The sequence below is a fragment of the Myxocyprinus asiaticus genome, chromosome 47 (genome assembly GCF_019703515.2).
Source record: "Myxocyprinus asiaticus isolate MX2 ecotype Aquarium Trade chromosome 47, UBuf_Myxa_2, whole genome shotgun sequence".
Classification (NCBI taxonomy): domain Eukaryota; kingdom Metazoa; phylum Chordata; class Actinopteri; order Cypriniformes; family Catostomidae; genus Myxocyprinus; species Myxocyprinus asiaticus.
In genome coordinates, this window is record NC_059390.1 from 15093874 (window position 1) to 15115561 (window position 21688).

A 21688-nucleotide genomic window follows, 5' to 3' on the forward strand; every position below is an offset into this window, starting at 1 on the left:
TGTAGTTTGGTCTCTGAGTGAAATAAATTAGGTCCAGGTTTAAGAGGTACCACGCTAAAAAAATAGAATATTTTTACATTTTCCTCATGCTATGAGCTGCAGTGCCCTGTGCTGGTGTCAAACTGTTAATAGTAACCAAACTGAGCAATTATGATTAAGGAAAGCTTACTTCCTCAGCAGAATCTCAGAGGCTCCTTTGCTGAACATCCGAAAGCTTCCATCAGCATTCTTTAGCACAGTGCTCATGGATTTCCTTACAGAGTTGAAGGTGTAGACTTTGTAAAGCTTCTCTTCAGGGATTTCATTGCGGACAGCTTGATAGTCTTTTTTCAGTTCCAAGGCAAAACCCAGCAAGGCACATTCAGTTTTGTTGCCCACCTGACGATTTAGGCCTCCTTCCTTCTCAGGGGGCTGAAAATGAAGATAAAAAAATAAACAAGAGTTCAAAAATGTATTACTATGATATATGATTAGTATTAGACCACAGTATTGTCTTCAGAGCAAAATACAACAGTCTTATGCAATATTTTAATAAGACACTGCTCCTAAACTGCCCATGAAACAGTAATGGTAAAAGATCCAAGATTTGTGGTAATGTTTCCACTGCTGAATCCACAGCTCCATGGCAAATTATATTTTACACGAGTTGTGGGCTTGCAGTTGGAATAGAATGTGAAAAGTAGTAGCTTAATATATAGCAAAATAACACAAGACGTCTTTATCATGTGTTGCGTTTGCTGGCTGCAATGAATCGGTCAACAAGACTCAATTTATTGGCTTTGAATCAGTCTAACAAAAGAGTCACTGAATGAACTCACAGAAATCAGAGGATACTGAAGTCTTTGCAAAAACAGAACTCCACAGGAGACACTTGTTTGTAATTATATTATGTTTGGATAGGGACTCACCATGATATTGGTGGTATAAGCACAGTTGACACTGATGCCCAGTATGAGCAAGTCCAAGGTGCTGGCAGGAAATACACTGGGTTCAGGGACCTTCTTGTAGTGCTTGTCTGCCACAAAGACCTGTACAACAGTCATCCTGTTCATAGTCAGAGTACCCGTCTTATCCGAACAGATGGCTGTGGCATTGCCCATGGTCTCACAGGCATCAAGATGCCTCACCAAATTATTATCTTTCATCATTTTCTGAAAAACAGTGCCAAAGTGAAAGAACAAAAAAAAAAGTGATATAGGTGATAAAAAACAGACTGAGCACAAGATTAAGCAACCCACTAATCCCCAATTAAACGACGGAAATCCAGAAATTCGTATTACTGCAACAGCCACAACGGGGCTGGTAACAAGTGTGCACTACAAATAATCATTATCCATCATTTTGACAGACTGGGTGGTACATTTTCCATAAGGCTCTATTTTTATCCATCATTGTTTTCAATTTCCTGAAAATTATATTGTGTTCAGAAACACTGTTTGTCATTTAAAGACCTGGACTTGACAATGCACACTGTAGGCTACAATGGAAGTTCATAAATATTTAAAAAACTACAAACATAGAATGAGAAGCAAGTTCAGTGAAAAGGATAAGTTGTATTTTTTCAGTGCTCACCCAATGAGAAAAATCACTGGGGTCTTGTGATCATCTCATCCTACTTAATGAACAATATTCCATGAATTATTCCACTGGATTCCACTTGGAATATCTAATTTCTCTAACTACAAATCCTCACATCTCTCTCCTGGTCTATTTTTAGCAGAGGGGCTCAAACAGTATTTGCTCTCTTTTTCTTCACTCCTATTAGCATCCTTTACTGTGGGAACATTTCAAATTAGGGAAACGCAATGCACTGGATTGTTTATCTATCACACTGATGGAAAGCATTATGAATTATCAATCTTTTTTTTTTTTTTTAATTCAGTAAATAAACTTTTTGGTCAACATAACCTGTGGTCACACTTCTAAGATGGTCGGTAAAGACAGGTAACGGAAACTATAAAGCTGTCTGGGTATTTAAATGGGGGGGGGGGGGGATATGGGGACATACTTTCACAGAATAAGCCAGCGAGATTGTTACGGCCAGTGGAAGACCCTCTGGAACAGCCACCACCAGCACTGTCACACCGATGATAAAGAACTTGACAAAGAACTGTATGTAAATGGGCGTGCATTCTTTCTCCCAGGGAAGTCCCTGGACCCAGAAAGTGTCCACCACAAACAGCACCACCAAGATGATCACTGTGATGGCAGACATCACCAGACCTGTACAGGGACACATAATTAAACACTTTAAAAATGCAATTTGGAAAATATGTGATATTCATGACGAATATGAATTGCCAAAAACAAAAGAAAAATATGAAAGTGAAAAAAAAAGTCTTAAATATTTATCTGTTTCTCGCCCACACCTATCATATCACTTCTGAAGATATGGATTTAACCACTGCAGTCATATGGATTACTTTTATGCGACCTTTATGTGCTTTTTGGACTTTAAAGTTCTGGTCTCCATTCACTTGCATTGTGAGGACCAACAGAGCTGTAATATTCTTCTAAAAATCTTTATTTGTGTTAAGCAGAAGAGAGAAAGTCATCCGTATCACATGCTGATGGCATGAGAGCGAGTAAATTATGAGAATTTTCATTTCTGGTTGAACTATCCCTTTAAATGTGTTAGTAACCAAGAAACGATTCCATTAAAAACACACACAACCACACACCCACACACCCACACACCCACACACCCACACACCCACACCCACACACCCACACCCACACCACACACCCACACCCACACCCACACCCACACCCACACCCACACACCTCCTGAATGTCTGCATTCTTCTGCCGATGTGATTAAATACTCTGACAATGTTTGATGCTGCATTATTCAGCGGAGGGGCAACACAACCAATTTGAAAATAAATTACTTTATATTAATCAGTTCTTTCAAGCAGATCAATGTTAAAGGTTAGAAGTCATAAACTTATGAGTTATTAATTTAAATTATTCAAATGATCTAATGATGTTTCACTAACTGACAGAACCAGTCAGAGAGGTTCTTGAATAATTCACTGAAACGCAAGCCATTACTTTTTTAGTTTACAACTTGAAATAAACCAAATACTGTTACCTTGCTGTGTATTAAGACTTGTGAAACTTAAAATCAAATCTAATTACTAGGGATGTCCCGATACCAGTACTGGTATGGGAATTGGGTCCGATACCTCACTCATACTTCATATGCCATTGCCTGAACCTTGGATTTAGGATAGACCTCACCGAAATTACCGGGTTGAACTGCAATGCACCTAACTGATCTCTGCCTACATCACCTCGGTCTAATGATGGACTACACTCTTGAAATTGAATATATAGACTATCAATTAATTGCCAACAAAAGCCTTCATCAACCAACTAACAAGGACAATTGCATCTATGTGAACTTCTGCAGTTAATCCAGGATGAACTTCAAAGACATTAGTCACTAATCTTAGTTCATACAAAATCTTTGTTTTAAACACTGACCCTTAACACTTAGTTTAATCATTTTAAACCACGACTTGCACTATACATAAGTAATATTGGCATTATATTCATGATGTTAGCCAGAAGGGAACTGGCCCCCACAGTGAGCCTGGTTTCTCCCAAGGTTATTTTTCTCCATTAACCAACATCTTATGGAGTTTTGTGTTCCTTGCCACAGTCACCTTTTGCTTGCTCACTGTGGTTATAAATACAATTATTATTTAATTACTTGTTTTTAAACAATTCACAATCGTATTTTATCAAACTACACAATGATGACTAAGACTATAGATATTACAGTTTTATCTTCTGTTAATGCATGATTTTCTGTAAAGCTGCTTTGAAACGATGTGTGATGTGGAAGGCGCTATACAAATAAAAATGACTTGACTTATATCCTTGTACTTGTAAAAATACTCCGATACCAAAAACCGATAACATCTGATGTACGAATGTCATTCCGTAAACATTCAGCTCATAAATTAAAATCACGTTTTGTCCTACTTTGATTATTAAATCGCAAAGGCTGAGATTGAATGAGATGAATATGTAGCTTGCATGTGCTGTCCGCTTCAAATGTGAATGCTCATGAATGTGTTTTTTTTTTTTTTTTTTTTAGAGCTCTTTGGCTCATACATGGAAAATACCATCATGAGCAGAGCACCAACTCACTTTGTAGCACGAGGCACATACAGACTATATATTTAAATAGTCACCTTTTACAGTTTAATAATCACATCAAATAAAAGCTCAATTAAATGGAAAAAAGTACGACAGAAATGTATCAATACTGTATAATTGTGTAATATTTACAGTAATACTTCCACTCCTAATAATAGTAGTAAATCAATAGTAATTGTATTATATTTAAACAATATCTCACATGTAATGCTCAGTTATGCAGCACATTATTTGACAAAAACAACTCCAGTGTTGCATTTTGGTTCTGTATAAAAGCACATCATTTGATAAAAATAATACAATATTATGTTGAAAACGAACTGTCCTATTTTCATTTGATTTAAGTTTTAATTCATTCATTTTTAAAAAACTGAAATAAACTGTTGATATAGAATTCAGAAAAAATAAAGCGAAATAAATCTGTATCGGCGAGTACCAAAAAGGAAGTATTGTTTCTCTTAAGCCCAAAGTATACTTCGATTTTGACGTGAACACTCAGCGTACAGTCGAACGCGAGCCTGTCAAAGTATACTCCATATGACTGTGCATGCATTCACAGGCGGTTGGCGCATGCACGCTACGACTGTTTGAGACACCGAACTATTTATCTTCAGGAGTTAAGACCTATAAAGATGTCTTCATTGTCCTTCAGACTCGAGTTATACAGTTGAAGTTAGAAGTTTACATACACCTTAGCCAAATACATTTAAACTCCGTTTTTCACAATTCCTGACATTTAATCGTAGAAAACATTCCCTGTCTTAGGTCAGTTAGGATCACTATATTTTAAGAATGTGAAATGTCAGAATAATAGTAGAGAGAATGATTTATTTCAGCTTTTATTTCTTTCATCACATTCACAGTGGGTCAAAAGTTGACATACACTTTGTTAGTATTTGGTAGCGTTGCCTTTAAATTGTTTAACTTGGGTCAAACGTTTTGGGTAGCCTTCCACAAGCTTCTCACAATAAGTTGCTGGAATTTTGGCCCATTCCTCTAGACAGAATTGGTGTAACTGAGTCAGGTTTGTAGGTTTGTGAGCTCTTGCTCACAAAAGCTTTTTCAGTTCTGCCCACAAATGTTTCTATCGGATTGAGGTCAGGGCTTCGTGATGGCCACTCCAAAACCTTGACTTTGTTGTCCTTAAGCCATTTTGCCACAACTTTGGAGGTATGCTTGGGGTCATTGTTCATTTGGAAGACCTATTTGTGACCGAGCTTCAACTTCCTGGCTGATGTTTTGAGATGTTGCTTCAATATATCCACAAAATTTTCCTTCCTCATGATGCCATCTATTTTGTGAAGTGCACCAGTACCTCCTGCAGCAAAGCACCCCCACAACATGATACTGCCACCCCCATGCTTCACGGTTGGGATGGTGTTCTTCAGCTTGCAAGCCTCATCCTTTATCCTCCAAACATAACGATGGTCATTATGGCCAAAAAGTTCCATTTTTGTTTCATCAGACCAGAGGAAATTTCTCCAAAAAGTAAGATCTTTGTCCCCATGTGCACTTGCAAACTGAAGTCTGGCTTTTTTATGGTGGTTTTGGAGCAGTGGCTTCTTCCTTTCGGATTATGTCGATATAGTTTTGCTGTGGATATAGATAATTGTCTACCTGTTTCCTCCAGCATCTTCACAAGGTCCTTTGCTGTTGTTCTGGGATTGATTTGCACTTTTCGCACCAAACTACGTTCATCTCTAGGAGACAGAATGCACCTCCTTCCTGAGCAGTATGATGGCTGCGTGGTCCCATGGTGTTTATACTTGCGTACCATTGTTTGTACAGATGAACGTGGTACCTTCAGGCATTTGGAAATTGCTCCCAAGGATGAACCAGACTTGTGGAGGACCACAAATGAGGTCTTGGCTGATTTCTTTTGATTTTCCCATTATGTCTAGCAAAGAGGCACTGAGTTTGAAATGTAGGCCTTAAAATACATCCACAGGTACACCTCCAATTCAGTACACCTCATTGCCTAAAGGCTTGACAAAATTTTCTGGAATTTTCCAAGCTGCTTAAAGGCACAGTTAACTTAGTGTATGTAAACTTCTGACCCACTGGAATTGTGATATAGTCAATTAAAAGTGAAACAATCTGTCTGTAAACAATTGTTGGAAAAATGACTCGTGTCATGCACAAAGTAGATGTCCTAAACGACTTGACAAAACTATAGTTTGCTAATATTAAGTCTGTGGAGTGGTTAAAAAATGAGGTTTGATGACTTCAACCTAAGTGTATGTAAACTTCAGACTTCAACTGTACAATTACAGGTATCTCCTGACCTCCTCACACATGCGCTCTTGACTTGCACATCCACTGTTGTTGTGCAAGTCAACAGTGCTAACAGCTTCTTCTAGCACTTCTTCGTGAAAAGAACTGCTCAAATGTGAGTGTTGTCACCTTGTGGACACACTAATTAGTGCAAATAATTGCAGGCACATGTGCATTCGTTCAAAGATGTGCGGTTAAAAAAATCATGCTGCGCACGTTCAGTGCTCGGGCACTCTGCTGATGATTTGCGTCACACTGAGCGTTCACGTTTGACCGAAGTATACTTAGGATTTACTCGTTCTCAAATTTGTATCAAGATATCCCTACTAATTACTCTCTGACTGTTCATATAACAACGTTATATGAGTGGAATCAGAATCTTTAAACCTCTTACAATTCCCATCCCTACATACGATGTTTTCACAACTTGTAAAACCCAGAAACACTAAGTGCCCTGCCAAAATTTCACATGCTTACCTGCTTTGCCAATTTGGACTGCTAATTTGGTCAGCTTCCCTTGCAAAACTGATTTCTCTTTCTTTGGCAAATTGGCTTTTCGCTTCTCTTCACCCTCAGCCCCTTCATCACTGTTCAGAGGCTGCATCTCCACTGCAGCTCCATCTTGGGCTTTAGCTGTACAGAAAGACAGAGAGACAGGATGACAGGTAGACAGGAAGACAGGAGAGAGGGAGAGAGAACAGGAATTCAAGAACGTTCTTTAGAGCTCTGTGTACATGCTTTACTCTTAGTCAGATCACAGGAAGCTTTTTCTAATTAAATTGTGGTTCCCCATGTGACAAATATAATTAAGTGAGGAGATAAATTAATTATAATAGTGATTACAATGAGAATTTTATTATGTAGTCCAAGAAACACTGTTGGAGCTCTTTCATTTAAGAGCCACATGCATACCCATCTGACCAAGTAAGTTACAAGACACAAAGCCTCACTGCAAGCACACATCTCACTTCACATACAACCACAAACGAGCTCCAATCCATCATTTTGCGCTATCGCTCATGAAAAAAAAAAAAAGACATGCACACACTTGGTCTGATCTCTAGCCCATCATTTGGCGTGCTGAGAGTACAGCCTGCCAGTATACTGTAGTAACATCACATGAAGAATTCAGCCTGCATGCAATCTGACAGACACAGCAGGACATCTCAGTCGATTGCTGCTGTTATTTTTTTTTTTTTTTTTTAGGCGTGACGTAGTCAGCCTGTGTTCAGGATTTAATGGGTATTTGATGTAAGGTAATGTGAGTGCGTCTGAATTATCAGGGGGTAAGGGGTGGCATGGGGGTGATATTCTACTGTGGCGTGATATACCTCTACTCACAGGGCTGTAATCCTAGTCTGGTGGATTAGAGCTTATTTCTGGCAGAGCGATCTGAAGCCATGAGCTTCAACAAAAAAGCACACGCTAGATTCAGAAGCTCAAGAGCTCATTTCAGAACACAGAGCAGCCTGAATGTGGACTCTGCTATGCTTGGCTAGGTGATTTTGATAATAAAAGGTTGGAAGGGAGACAGGTGCAGTTTACTCGAGTTGCAATTTACAGCTCTAAAATAACCAGCATGACCGGATACATCAACACCTGTCCAGATCAGCTAGACATTAGACAGACCAGTGTAAATCAGGCTAAAGAGGACACAGGACCAAATGTTCAGGCTCATCCCTCATTCATTCACTTTCATTGTGTGAAAAAAAAAATAATAATAAAAAAAAAAAAAAAAAAAAAAAGAATGGTGACTGAGATTGTTGCTCCAACTAACATTTACTTTGATGTTCCACAAAAAAAAAAAAAGAAAAAAAGAAAAAAAAGTTTGGAACAACATGAGTGAGTGACAATGTTATTTTTCAATTGAACAATCCCTTTAAGCTGCTTACGTCTCAACAACACTACAAATACAAACTCATGCACACTTCTGCGGGCCTCACACTAGTGTGGATAAGCTTTAATGAAGATCCAATAGCACTAATGGGTTAAGGCGGTGGTTTTAATGCAAGCTCCAGCATATAAGAGGGTGGCCTGCTAAGCCAATATGGTGTTCATTATATCATTAAGTCAACAGGGTTACTCACCTTTCTTTCTGTTCTCCACAGAGCCATCCTGCTTTTTATCTGTAGAAAGAGAAAGAAAAACCCCATAACAAACACTCCATAATTTATTCATTATTTACCATTATCAAAGTGACGGTTCTGCAATGCACATTTAAACATAATTCCAATTATGTAAATCTTCTCTTTGATTTAACAGAATGAGAAAAGGCTCTTCAAATATTTATGCGGTTAGGAACAGATGTGTGCCACGACCTCATGAGGCTTGCAAATCTACCACAGTGGCTAGACTGCAAACACACAAATTGCAATGAGATGCTAATTCACTGCAAAACAACTTGGGGCCCAACCTTTGCAAATACTCATCTATATCTGCAGGCATTCAGTTGGAGCCCCAACACAAACCACAAGCTGCCAAAATGCATTAAATGCTCATTAGTTAATGGAATGCAAGAAAAATGATTAAGAAGAGTCACTGCTTAAATTCTATGCAGACAAAATACTGTGAAAAACCCTGTAAAATTTTTGTTTTTCCATTTACTCTCTCTTTTCTTTTCTGAAGCCAAATCAAACACAGAACACAGAACACACACACACACACACACACACACACACACACAGTTCAATTAATCTCACTTCTCTAGCCACAGCAACTGTAGATTCAAAAGGCCACTGTTTGGTCAATTTTACTTTCGAAGATGGACTAAAAAGACAATAAAAATACAAATTGCAATGATTTTGCTGATGATTTCAAATTAAGCAATATCATGAATATCCCAATGATTTTAATGTGCTTTTTATTTGGCCATTAATTTTCATAAAAGACCATCAAAATGGCGATATGGACATATTTGAATCTTAAACCGCAAAAGGCTGTGATTAAAGACAGATAAATCGGTAACACTTTATTTTGATGGTCTCAAGTAGATATTTAACTGACTATAAGTGACTTATCAACTGGCTTGCTATAACTAGTAAACAGTGTTTCAACAAACATTCAGTAGACTTTCAGTAGCCTGTATATACATCTTTATTAATGACCTTTTAATGAACTGATGTTCTCAACAATAATATAAGTAGGTCATTAATAGAGAAGTATATACAGGTTACTGAAAGTCTACTGAATGTTTGTTGAAACACTGTTTACTAGCTATAGCAAGCCAGTTGATAAGTCACTTATAGTCAGTTAAATATCTACTTGGGACCATCAAAATAAAGTGTTACCGATAAATCTGATCTGCGTGCACTTTAGAATAAACAGGTGTTGCAGGGGTTTATGATGTTTTCAGTGCTCTCAGAGCGATTCACATGCATTGTGAAATCTAAGTACAGCAGGTTCAAGCATCCACACAATTCCAAACATTAGTATCTGCTACAATTTACAGTATAACAGAAAAAGAGGAGATTGCAGCGCTTCACCAGATGTGGAACATTGTAAACTGTCAAATACACAATGCACTTTCAAGAGTCAAAATAATAGTATCAATTTGACAAAATAAAAGAAATATATATTTTTTGTGAAATAACATTCAGGTAAACAATGCTTTTTATTAAGCTACTATACATCATTGTTTATGGAATATAAATATAAAAGTGCACATCAGTGAAAATGATTTGATCTCATTTTCCCTTGTGTTCATTAAGTGGAAAAACTCCAGGAAACATGGCTTCATTATTTTTAAATAGATTTTTATTTAATGCCTTTAACCCTAAAAAGGTTTTTGTATCATGGGGGATACAAACATTTAGGAGGCTGGGGAAAGGAGCAATGAGTCCGTCAAATTTTTGTGAGAAATAACGAAAAGGGGGTCCCTGCAAATACTGAGGAAATGCGACTTTGTATATGAAGTCTGGCATCAACTCACAATCTTTGTCTAAAAAATAAAAAGGCAGCATTAAAAGCAATATCATATTTTTTTTTTTTTTTTTTAAACATGGAAATGTATTATGTGGGCCCTAATGTAGGGCTGCATGATAATGTTGAAAATAATAAAATCACAATTATTTTGCTCAATTTTATTCACAATTATTAATCACGATTATTCTGTTATTTGAAAACTTTTTTTTTCTTTTTTTTTATTACAGGCAGCACAATTTGAACAAAAAAAAAGAATAAATAAATACTGCAGCCACTGCTTTGATCTTGATTATAAAAGAACAACAAACATAAAATTATACATAAACAGTAGCTCTCATTTTAAACAAGTTGTTAGAACTGCAGACTGGTATGATTCCTTTTGACCAAAATTAAGGCTTGTTTTGCCCATTCTTTACTGCTAATAGAAACAGTTACTCAGGTGTTTCCACTTGCACGTTCTTTTAAGATCCATTCTTTAAATTATTATTATTAACATTATTATTATATCCCCATACCCTACAGTAATACATAGGCTAATAGTAATATATTTCTGTAATAAATGAGTGTGCAGAATTGCTATACAATCTCAAGAGTTTATTTTGAAGGAAGCCTAATTATTTTATCAAGCCTTTTACTTTGAAAGAAGACAGTGTGTTGTTTCTGTGTGTTACCAGCAGAGGTGACAGTGACATTTGCGCTCCTTCCATACATGGAGAAATGCTCTTGTCTCTTCCTCGCTCCACACAACCCCGGTGCCATGGGGTTACTTTATATTTGTTACGCACTTGTTATGGCCAAATATATTTGGAATTAGGCAAATGTATAACTGAGGTAAATGCGTAGCGCTTTAAAATAACCCGGTCAGCGCACGTTAGCGACGTGCACGAACCGAACTCTGAGCACAGCTGTTCTGTATAAACATACATTATCAAATCACGAGATGGAATTAATTTCATGCGCATCAAGCACAGAACGCTGTATCATTATCTTTGTGTGCCGCACATACGAGACTCGTAAATATCTGCGGTGCAGTTCTGTATTTCAGCACGTGCTCGAATGAGAAACCAAGAAGTGATTGGTCAGTAGCGAACTTCTGAAGAGAGCGTGATTGGTCAGGTGAGGTGAAAACGGACTAGGAAAGAGCCTGCGATTTGGTCTATCATCCATAGACACAGTTTATAATGAAAATGAACAACAATTTGCAACTTCACCTGGCTGACACCTTCTGTTTGCTAGCTCACTAATATCGCAGACGATTATGCTTAATTAACCGTGAGAGGCAGAAATCGTGATTGCATTTAAAATATGATTAATTGTGCAGCCCTACCATAATGTGCTAAAAAAATAGCAATGAATTAATTTTTAGAGCTACCTTTATATGTTTGCCCTTTTTGGGGTTAGCTGAGAAAATATAAATTTTTGTAACCATATCGCCCAATCACCACCAAATAATAACAACTTACTTTTCTTCTCTTTTTTTCGTTCTTTCTCTGTTTTTTTCTCCTTCTCATCATCATCCTCTTCATCCTCTCCCGCCCCCAATAACGTGAAGATGATTCCAGTTTGGGAATTGACTCCGACACCAGTGACCACCATTTTTCCAGAGCCCTCCATTACATGAGTACCTGCACAGAGGAAGGTGAGGTGAATGAGGGCCAGGCCAAACCACTTTCTTTCATTTTCTGTTATGAGCTTGGTCCAGAAGGATTATTCCATACAAAAATGAACATTGTCATTATTTACTTCCAAATCTTGTATGACTGTCTTTGAAAGTCTGGAACCTTCACACAGGTGTTTTCTTTCCGACAGTACGTAGTGACCAAGGCTGTTAAGCTCCAAAAATAAATAAATGAAGTAGTCCAAATGACTCGTGTGCTATATTTTAAGTCTTCTGAAGCCATAAGTTAGCTTTGTGTGAGGTGAGGGGATCTTTGGAAAACGTCAAGGAGAGGACTCTGATGGGGTATAAACTAGGCATGCTAATGCAGACCCTGCTGGAGGAGTGCCCACTCATGCTCACAAATCTCCCCTCATCTCCTCTGGGATGGCACACAGCAATGCCATTCTATCAGAGGATCAACTGGCTTTCATAAAATGGGATTAGCTGAAGATGTGCAATAGGCTCGCTGAGAGGCAGCAGATTCTCTATAGCTAACATCTGCACTCCACAGTTGGATATTTCTATGGCTTGGGTGAAATCTCATAAAAGTGCAAACTATAAATGGCACACAGCCAAACATGAATTGAAAGATGTTTGTAATAGAGTACATTCTAATAATCCCTTGCAGTAACTGTGGATGTAGCCCCACCTGACAGCAGCATAGGATCTTTCTCCAGTGATTTCTTCACATGATCAGACTCTCCAGTTAGTGAGCTCTCATCTATTTTGAGGTCGTTGCCCTGGATGAGAACACCATCAGCAGGCAGGAGGTCACCTGACAAAGAAAGTATCCATCACAACTGTTTATTTCGAGTTATATCAAGGTTTTTACTAACTAGGAAAAGGTAATAATCACTCGAAAGGAAACAAAGAGATCTAGTCAATTAATGGGAGCTCACCATATTTAACTTGTGCAACGTCCCCGACGACGATCTCGGCCACAGGGATTGGAATGACTTGTCCTCCCCGAACCACCGTAAACTTCTGCTCTTGTTCAATGCGGCTCTGTAAGCCACGAAACTGTTTCTCCTTACTCCAGTCGTTAAATGCCGTCACGAGCACCACACAAACAACAGACAGGAGGATAGCTGCTCCTTCTATCCACCCTGCCTCTGCTTCTCCATCATCCTCCACTCCTCCAGCTGCCTCCCCGCAGTCTGCGCACAAACACACAAAGTAAAAGTCAGCTCCCTATAAACATAAAACAGCCTGATGAAATGACATAATGAACTATAAATGAAGCCAGAGGGAAAAAATAGGCTACTTACTTTTACTATCTGAATCCGGAGGTTTATAAAAAGAAAGGCCTAAAGAAACTATTGCTGCAACTTCCAAAATAATCAATGTTACATCTTGTAATGCTTCCCATACTAACTGAAGAAAGGTTTTTGGCTTTTTGGGGGGTATAAAGTTTTGTCCAAACACTCCTTTTCTTTTTTCAATATCTGAGGGCTGCCCACTTAAACCTGGAAGAAAAAGGCAAAGAAACAAAATTAATTTTTAAAGCAAATACTGAACACAGCCTTTTCACATAGGCTAGCATCTTTCAGAGATCAAAGATTTTTTATAAGTCTTAGGATAAATAAGGAAGAAAAAGGCCTGTGTGTCACAAACGGTAGCTTTCAAAGATAAACTCTCTTTCTGGATGGGGTCAAAAGGTCACAGAGAAGCATTGTGGATGTGAGCAGTTAAAAAAAAAAAATTGGGCTTCTCTGTTTTAAGACAACATTCAGAGCCAATAAGAACAGAACAGAAGAATGTCAAGCTAAATTCTTTAGAATATAACACTGTTTGTTCATCCTTCATCTATTCTTTATATTCTGTATTATATTCTTTTAATTATTGTAGTACTGTCTGCTTATAACTGGAATGAAATAGTAACTTGTCCAAGGTTGTCTGACAGAACTAAAGCAATTTTCAGTTATGTCCATCTATGTCCAGGCTTAATCCATGTTAAAAACATTTACAGAAATATGTAAGGTTTATATGGTTTTGTTTTTATTTGATTACAAGCAATAGATCTTATTTCACAGTAGCGGCAAATTTGATTTTTGACGAGAATGAGGGATAGACTTATGCCGCTTTTCCACCATTGGGCCGAACAGTTCTTATCGCAAAACCATACCCTTCAATACCGATCCGGGCCAGCTGGCTCGGTTATGCTTTCTTTTTCCACTGTGGTGTGGTGAAATCAGGAGAATACACATAATAGATCCATTTTTTGGTGACAGCGTGAGAGGTACATTGGAGCGAATGCGCTATGGAGGATGATCGCATATTCCAGTTTTTAGGAAACTGCTTTTCCCCCTGGTTTTACTTTGCTAACAAACAGTGAAGACACAGACCATGTCGCAAAAAGTAGTGCCCAACCGATATATTGGTGTATGTGTTTACCGCTATGCGCAGATATGAAAACTTTTTTTCAGAACATATAATTTAGAAAACAATGCTTTAGAATTGGTGTCATTACGTAGTTTGTCCAGCAGAGCGTGCTCCGACTCCATTGTTTACAGAGCTGACTCTGAACTGATGGTGGCTCTGCAGACAGGGCTGAGTTAAACGGTGCGGATTTAAGCAGTGTCTCCACGGTAAGTTGCTTATTAGTTTGTGAAATACATACTGGAAAGTTAATAAATAATGACCCCATCATTTTCCCTTTTCAATATAACTAATATAACATTAACCCTGTCCCTGACAACCATGTCACTCATGTCTGTTTGCTGTTAGCCAGCTATAGTTTGTCAGTGCAGTCAGTTATGTAGCAGATTGAAAGGAAAGCATCAGAGCATCTTTTTGCAGCTCAGTAGACAACAGTGCGGTGGAGGACTGTATTTGTTGAGTGTTGATTTCACGCTACGCTGTTACCTAGTTGATGAGATGCAACGCTGGTCCATCTTTTACTCTCCGTGATAACGAGCTTATAGCTAACTAGCTAACCATGTAGCTACTTTCATTACTTGTCAGCTGAGTGGAAGCTAATGTGCAAACATGTATTCACCAAACTGTTTTGTTCAGAATTCACAGTTTGGTACCCCCTCCACCGAACAATTCCAGTTGTAGTATTTATAAAATGTAATATTTAAAAGTCCGGTTTTCCACCATTGAAAGTTTCCCCTGAACTTGTATAGCAGAATACGGTGTAACACCGCTGCCGCTGTTTTTCTCTTGACTCAGCAGGTGTAAATGCTTCTTGTTTTACAACCTGCCAATAACTGACTGGCAGTAGTAATATAGTCAGCATTTGACTGATACTTAACAGTACTGATGTTTATTTAGCTATTTTATTTGAATTTATTCTTTAATGGTCAGCAACTGACTGATACTAAACATACAGTACGGATGTTTTTTAAGCTATTTATTGTATTTTGATGTATTCTTTATTTTCTCAGTGTTCATTTCTAGAATTTGTTGACAATGTACAATAATAACGTCAAATATTCTTTGATAAAAATATTTAAGATAGCAGCCTTCTGAGTACCTTTGCACAGTCATATCAGTGCAAAATCAGTGCACAACCCACATAGAAAAGGTCTGTTTTCATTCCAACTCAAAAATTAACTATAGGCCACCATATCGGTAATTGGTGAATTTGCCGGTATGGTATCGGTCTCAAAAATCCCATATCGGTCGGGCTGTAAAGAAAGAGAAAAAGGCGAGAGGTTTACCATCATTTGCTCAGGGCTAGTATTTGCCAACGGACACGAGCATGCAGAAAGGCAAAAGTTTCTAGACTAGCAAAAAAGGATATTTATCGATAAAATATTACATAAATATTATATAAAAATAGTATATGAGAATATATTTATGTATTTTGAGTTTAAATGAGCAAGTAATCTACTTCTCTGGCGAGGAGAAAAATCATCATAACCATCATAATAAAATCATGAAGATACACTAAACAAGTTGCCGAACTAAAGTCATTCAACCAGCATGCTTGAGAACGGTTGAGTACGGTTAGCTAACCATGCTGAAAATTCCGAGCCGAGAACGGTTTATAATCGTGCCGTGCCGAACCGTACTCAAGTGGAAATGCTACTGTAACCATTCCGTACCATGCTCAGAACCACTCAGCCCGATGGTGGAAAAGTGGCTATTTCAATGTCATGTTATAAAGCTCCTATAATCACATCTAATTTTCACAACTTGTGTTTTCTGGAGATAGTTGTCTAATGAATTTTATGGAAAGATGCCTTTTTTATGTTTAGACCACGGCACGATCAAAAACAGTTTAACAACAGTACAACCCAAAGAAGAGAATGTAAGACTATCCTTCACAGCCTCGTTTTCATAGTCATCAAAATTCAAACATGGTGCTACTGTGGATAAAGTCCATTATTGAAACTAATCCATCAATACTGGTGGTTAAGCCATTAAGCAGTAAAAATATTTAGCCCACACCACAAAAGCATTTACTGGGATTTTAACACAAGCTCCAGGGAATTTCCTCCATCGAAAACTTTTGACTTCAATCCACACCCAATATGGCATGCCAAAATTGTTTGTCTCAAAAAAAACAATGTGAATGTTGTTAGGTCCATTGTACACTGTCATTCTTAGGAATTATTCAAATGCACAGGTTTAACAGCAGTCCTCTGGTTTGCCCATTTGAATAACTCTCTATACTCAAACCAGGTATTCAAAAGAGGTCATGGTGTCTGTATTCAGTTCATTTAAAAAACAAAAATAAAAAAAAAACAGCTGGATGTGGTGAATCAGGGCACATGTAAGCTATGTGGATGAAAAGCATGCATGTGTGTGTGTGTGTGTGTGTGTGTGTTAATGCATCTAGTGTGTGGGATTCTAAGTGAACGTGTATGTGTGACTGAACACAATGGTCTGCCTGACAGACCAGAGCAGCCTGGTCAGCAGAGCCTATTGTCATGACAACATCCTCCACATTACTCAGCAAAGCCATAGAGATGTTCAGCCTCAGTACTCTTACTCGCTCTATTTCAGCTGAAGGTTTCACCAACATAAACACTTAGTGTCTCAAACACATACTTCTGGTGGTGGATTCCATTCCATTCAGCTTTGGCACAACAGCACAACATACCAGAACTCTAAAATTTCAGCAACATTTTTTATTTAATGTTGGACACTTATCCAACACAACTTGCAGTATTCAAGGTACGTATTTATCAGTATTTGTGCTTCCTGGGAACTGAACCCATGGCGTTCTTATTGCTAGTGTCATGCGCTACCACCATTTGAACAACAGGAACATGTAGGTTTCTTAAAAAAGAACCAGCATTCACAACTTCACCATTCAACAATGGTATCCGTTCCTAATATGTCAGTAAATGTAGCCACTTTTGTTCTAGTTGAAACTTTTCAAAAATGTCATATGCAGTGTTATCACAATGGAACGTTGTGATCTTTTAAATGCAAGAAAACGCATCAAGTCTTTGGTTGGCTGTGATGACATGCATCACTGGTTGCCACTTTTGAGTACAAAGTGAAGGAGACACAAGCTTTTAAAGTGAAGTTTGCAATTTATTGCAAACACGCACACCACATGGAATTGCAAAAATAATGACTGTTTAAAACAGATTTCCCCAAAACACTCCCATCTTCTATTGGTCAGAGAAAAAGAAAAAAAGAAAGCAATTTCACCCTAAACTTAGACCACTAGTGGGGATGTTTTGAGAGTGCCACAGAGCCGTAGTGTTCACACTTTTCGGGGGAACAACCTAACATATTGTTCTCTAGTCATTAAAATGTAACAGGAGAAAGTACTTTGCCATAAAAAAATTAAACATAAAAAACTTATAAACCATAACAAATAAAAACTGATTCAGATGTGGGTCCTAATGTACTGTGTGTGACATCTAAAGGATAACTGGTCATCAGGTACATTTTCAAGAGCTGAGCTAGAAGCCAAATCAGTTTAAAATACCCTAATTGGGGAAGAGAAGCCAAACTGGAAGAATGTGCACCAAAACTTTGCTCTTTGAAAAAAGTAATCATTGGTACTCCTCAAATGAAAGCACAGCAGCTAAATTGTTTCAGAAACACGCTCCTATCATTGCCATGTCAATGCATTAAATCCAGGCCTGTGTAGTGTGAAAATTGAGGATGAGGATTAAAGTCTCTCTCCCTGCTTAGAGAGTGGGCTAAGGAGCAGATTAGTCAGGTCTAACGCCTCTTTAAAAAATGCATTTATGCTGCCATACACATCTCAATTTCACTCTGACTCCAGCTAATGCAGACAGCTAAGCATCATAAGCATCACTGAGGGGAAGATTTAAGTCAACAGGAGAAGAGAAAATTCAGAAATCATTAAAGCCTTCCAAGCCCATCAAAACATGGGCATTCAGACAGCTAATTACTCATATTTGCATGTGGCTTTAGGTGTTTTAAGCCTAAAACTAGTGTTAGCTCTACTTTGTGCAAAGACTCTAAGGTTTTTGCAGTTTCCCAATGGAAATCAAAATCATCTGACATCAACCTTCACCCAAGACTCTGAAGGCCACAAAAACAGGAGCCTCTATGGAAAAGAAAACGTTATCAGTCATCTCTATTTCGTTAACCCATGAAAGAAACAGGGCAAAAGACTAATTGAGCATCCAGTAAATATTTAAGGAGGTAGAAAAGGCAAGATATAATATTAAATAATAATTAACTATGCAGCTCACCAACCCATCCATGTCATGACCATTCAGACAACAATACAAAAAATTATCAGTGATGGGAGGGCTTTGTATACTGTAAATATACCACATTCCATTGAGTAAATCGGCATGTTGGTTAAAGGTGCACTCAGTAATTTTATAGGTACGTGTCGTCTTGGACTTACACTGGATGTAGCATCATTCAAATGCAAAAGTTCAGTTACCAACACTATAGTAGAGATTCACTATTCAGAGTCAGCCATGATTAATTTCATCCATGAGTGAAAGTGTCCAATAACAGGGTTCTTACTGACATTAGGCAAGTAGTATTTGGCTGGTCATGTGATCATAACATGGCAGCCCCCATGAGAGGACCCTCTCCATGTACAATAAAACTGCTTTTATAAGATTATTGATATGACTGAAGTCTTCATTTCATGTGTGTGTTCAAGTTTGTTCAAAACTAAACTATAGATACAATATTTAGTCTTTTCTGAGATATCTTACAGAAATATTTGTATTATGCACTTAAAATGATAGTGCACCATCGCTTACTCGCCCTCATATTATTACAAACCCGTATGAATGGAAAACCAAAAAGATGCAATGACAACAAATGGTGATTGAGGCTAACATTCACCTAAAATCTTCATTTACATAATCGAAAGGAGACAAAGCGCACATTAGCGTCTCTCAGCTGGAAGTCGTTAATCACATGACCATCGGGACTCCCTGCTGAGTTAATGGTTCCAGCAATGGAAAAGCACATAAAAACTGTCCAAAAAAAAATCTAAAATCATTCTGTCACTAAGGGGGGGGAGTCTTGTGTTCTCGTCATTGACCAGTGAGCTTCTTTTTCTGAAAAACTAACAAGATGTCAAGCTGATCTGAATATTTCCATCACACTCAGCTGCATATCCTCACAAACGCTCATTATAATCCATAGATTCTCTCATCAAGCATTTTTCCTGCCTTTACCTACATGAAAATGACATCAGAAAGCGGTGCCACAACAGTCTGTTTTTATTAAACGTTATTTCTTTACTCACTGAAAACTGCACATGGACGACCGCGAAATGAGTTAGTGAACTCCATGCTTTGTCGGTACATCACTCTTGTGTGCGCATTGCGGTGGATTTGTCAAGTGTCTCTTAAAACGAATCCAGCCTTTGTGCCTAAGGTGAGCGACTCCGCACTCCAGTGTATGCCAGCGGACTTGCTGGCATTTCACCCGCCACCGTTTTCCTTGGAGGACAAGCAGCTTAATTGTCTATGTCCAGTTCATGCTCTACGTTTGTACATGGAGAGAACTAATGCATTGAGGAAGAGTAATCAGCTTTGTTTCTTGGGCTGATTCTCGTAATGCAGACCCATATCATGACAGCGCCCATCTCATTGGGTAGTGGAAGCTATTATATTAAGTTATAGTCTGGGGTTGCGTCCTCCGGAGGGCTTGAGAGCTCATTCTACAAGAGGCATGGCTACCTCGTGGGTGCTGTTTAAGGGTATTTCAATCCAGGACATTTGTGCGGCGGCAATCTGGGCGTTGCCTCACATTTTTGTCCAATTTTACAGACTGGATGTTACAGAGCCGTGGCTCATTCAGTCCTTGGTGTGGGTAGTCAATCTGCCGATGTAAAATATATATATATATATATATATATATATATAAATACAGTTGTGCTCAAAAGTTTGCATACCCTGGCAGAAATTGTGAAATTTTGGCATTGATTTTGAAAATATGACTGATCATTAAAAAAAAAAAAAAAAAAAAAAAAAAGTGTCTTTTATTTAAGGATAGTGATCATATGAAGCCATTTATCATCACATAGTTGTTTGGCTCCTTTTTAAATCATAATGAAAGCACAAATCACCCAAATGGCCCTGATCAAACGTTTACACACCCTTGAATGTTTGGCCTCGTTACAGACACACAAGGTGACACACACAGGTTTAAATGGCAATTAAAGGTTAATTTCCCACACCTGTGGCTTTTTAAATTGCAATTAGTGTCTGTGTATAAATAGTCAATGAGTTTGTTAGCTCTCACGTGGATGTACTGAGCCGGCTAGATACTGAGCCATGGGGAGCAGGAAAGAACTGTCAAAAGACCTGCGTAACAAGGTAATGGAACTTTATAAAGATGGAAAAGGATATAGAAAGATATCCAAAGCCATGAAAATGCCAGTCAGTACTGTTCAAATCACTTAAGTGGAAAATTCAGGGATCTCTTGATACCAAGCCAAGGTCAGGTAGACAAAGAAAGATTTCAGCCAAAACTGCCAGAAGAATTGTTCGGGATACAAAGAAAAACCCACAGGTAACCTCAGGAGAAATACAGGCTGCTCTGGAAAAAGACGGTGTGGTTGTTTCAAGGAGCACAATACCACGATATTTGAACAAAAATGAGCTGCATGGTCAGGTTGCCAGAATGAAGCCTTTATTGTGCCAATGCCACAAATGACAACACCTTGACACACCTCACAGCTTCTGGCACACTGTAATTTGGAGTGATGAGACCAAAATAGAGCTTTATGGTCACAACCGTAAGCGCTATGTTTGGAGAGGGGTCAACAAGGCCTATAGTGAAAAGAATACCATCCCCACTGTGAAGCATGGTGGTGGCTCACTGATGTTTTGTTGGTGTGTGAGCTCTAAAGGCACAGGGAATCTTGTGAAAATTGATGGCAAGATGAATGCAGCATGTTATCAGAAAATACTGTCAGACAATTTGCATTCTTCTGCATGAAAGCTTTACATGGGACGCTCTTGGACTTTCCAGCATGACCCTAAGAAAAAGGCCAAGTTGACCCTCCAGTGGTTACAGCAGAAAAAGGTGAAGGTTCTGGAGTAGCCATCACAGTCTCCTGACCTTAGTATCATCGAGCCACTCTGGGGAGATCTCAAACGTACGGTTTATGCAAGATGACCAAAGACTTTGCATGACCTGGAGGCATTTTGCCAAGACGAATGGGCAGCTATACCACCTGCAAGAATTTGAGGCCTCATAGACAACTATTACAAAAGACTGCACGCTGTCATTGATGCTAAA

The 21688-nt window shown here is 38.3% G+C and overlaps 1 protein-coding gene across 4 annotated transcripts in view; it reads right to left on the reverse strand.

Annotated features, from left to right (window-relative positions):
- LOC127437039 (plasma membrane calcium-transporting ATPase 1-like) overlaps positions 1 to 21688 on the reverse strand; it is a 73658-nt gene that overhangs the window by 14815 nt on the left and 37155 nt on the right. For all 4 annotated transcript variants that reach the window (XM_051691665.1, XM_051691668.1, XM_051691666.1 and 1 more), the window contains exons 3-11: positions 13294 to 13491; positions 12925 to 13182; positions 12675 to 12800; positions 11829 to 11990; positions 8532 to 8570; positions 6922 to 7077; positions 2009 to 2223; positions 909 to 1151; positions 170 to 411 (exon numbers count right to left, since the gene is read on the reverse strand). In XM_051691665.1, coding sequence (XP_051547625.1) covers positions 170 to 411; positions 909 to 1151; positions 2009 to 2223; positions 6922 to 7077; positions 8532 to 8570; positions 11829 to 11990; positions 12675 to 12800; positions 12925 to 13182; positions 13294 to 13491 — 1639 coding nt within the window. The remainder of the gene's footprint in view (positions 1 to 169; positions 412 to 908; positions 1152 to 2008; positions 2224 to 6921; positions 7078 to 8531; positions 8571 to 11828; positions 11991 to 12674; positions 12801 to 12924; positions 13183 to 13293; positions 13492 to 21688) is intronic.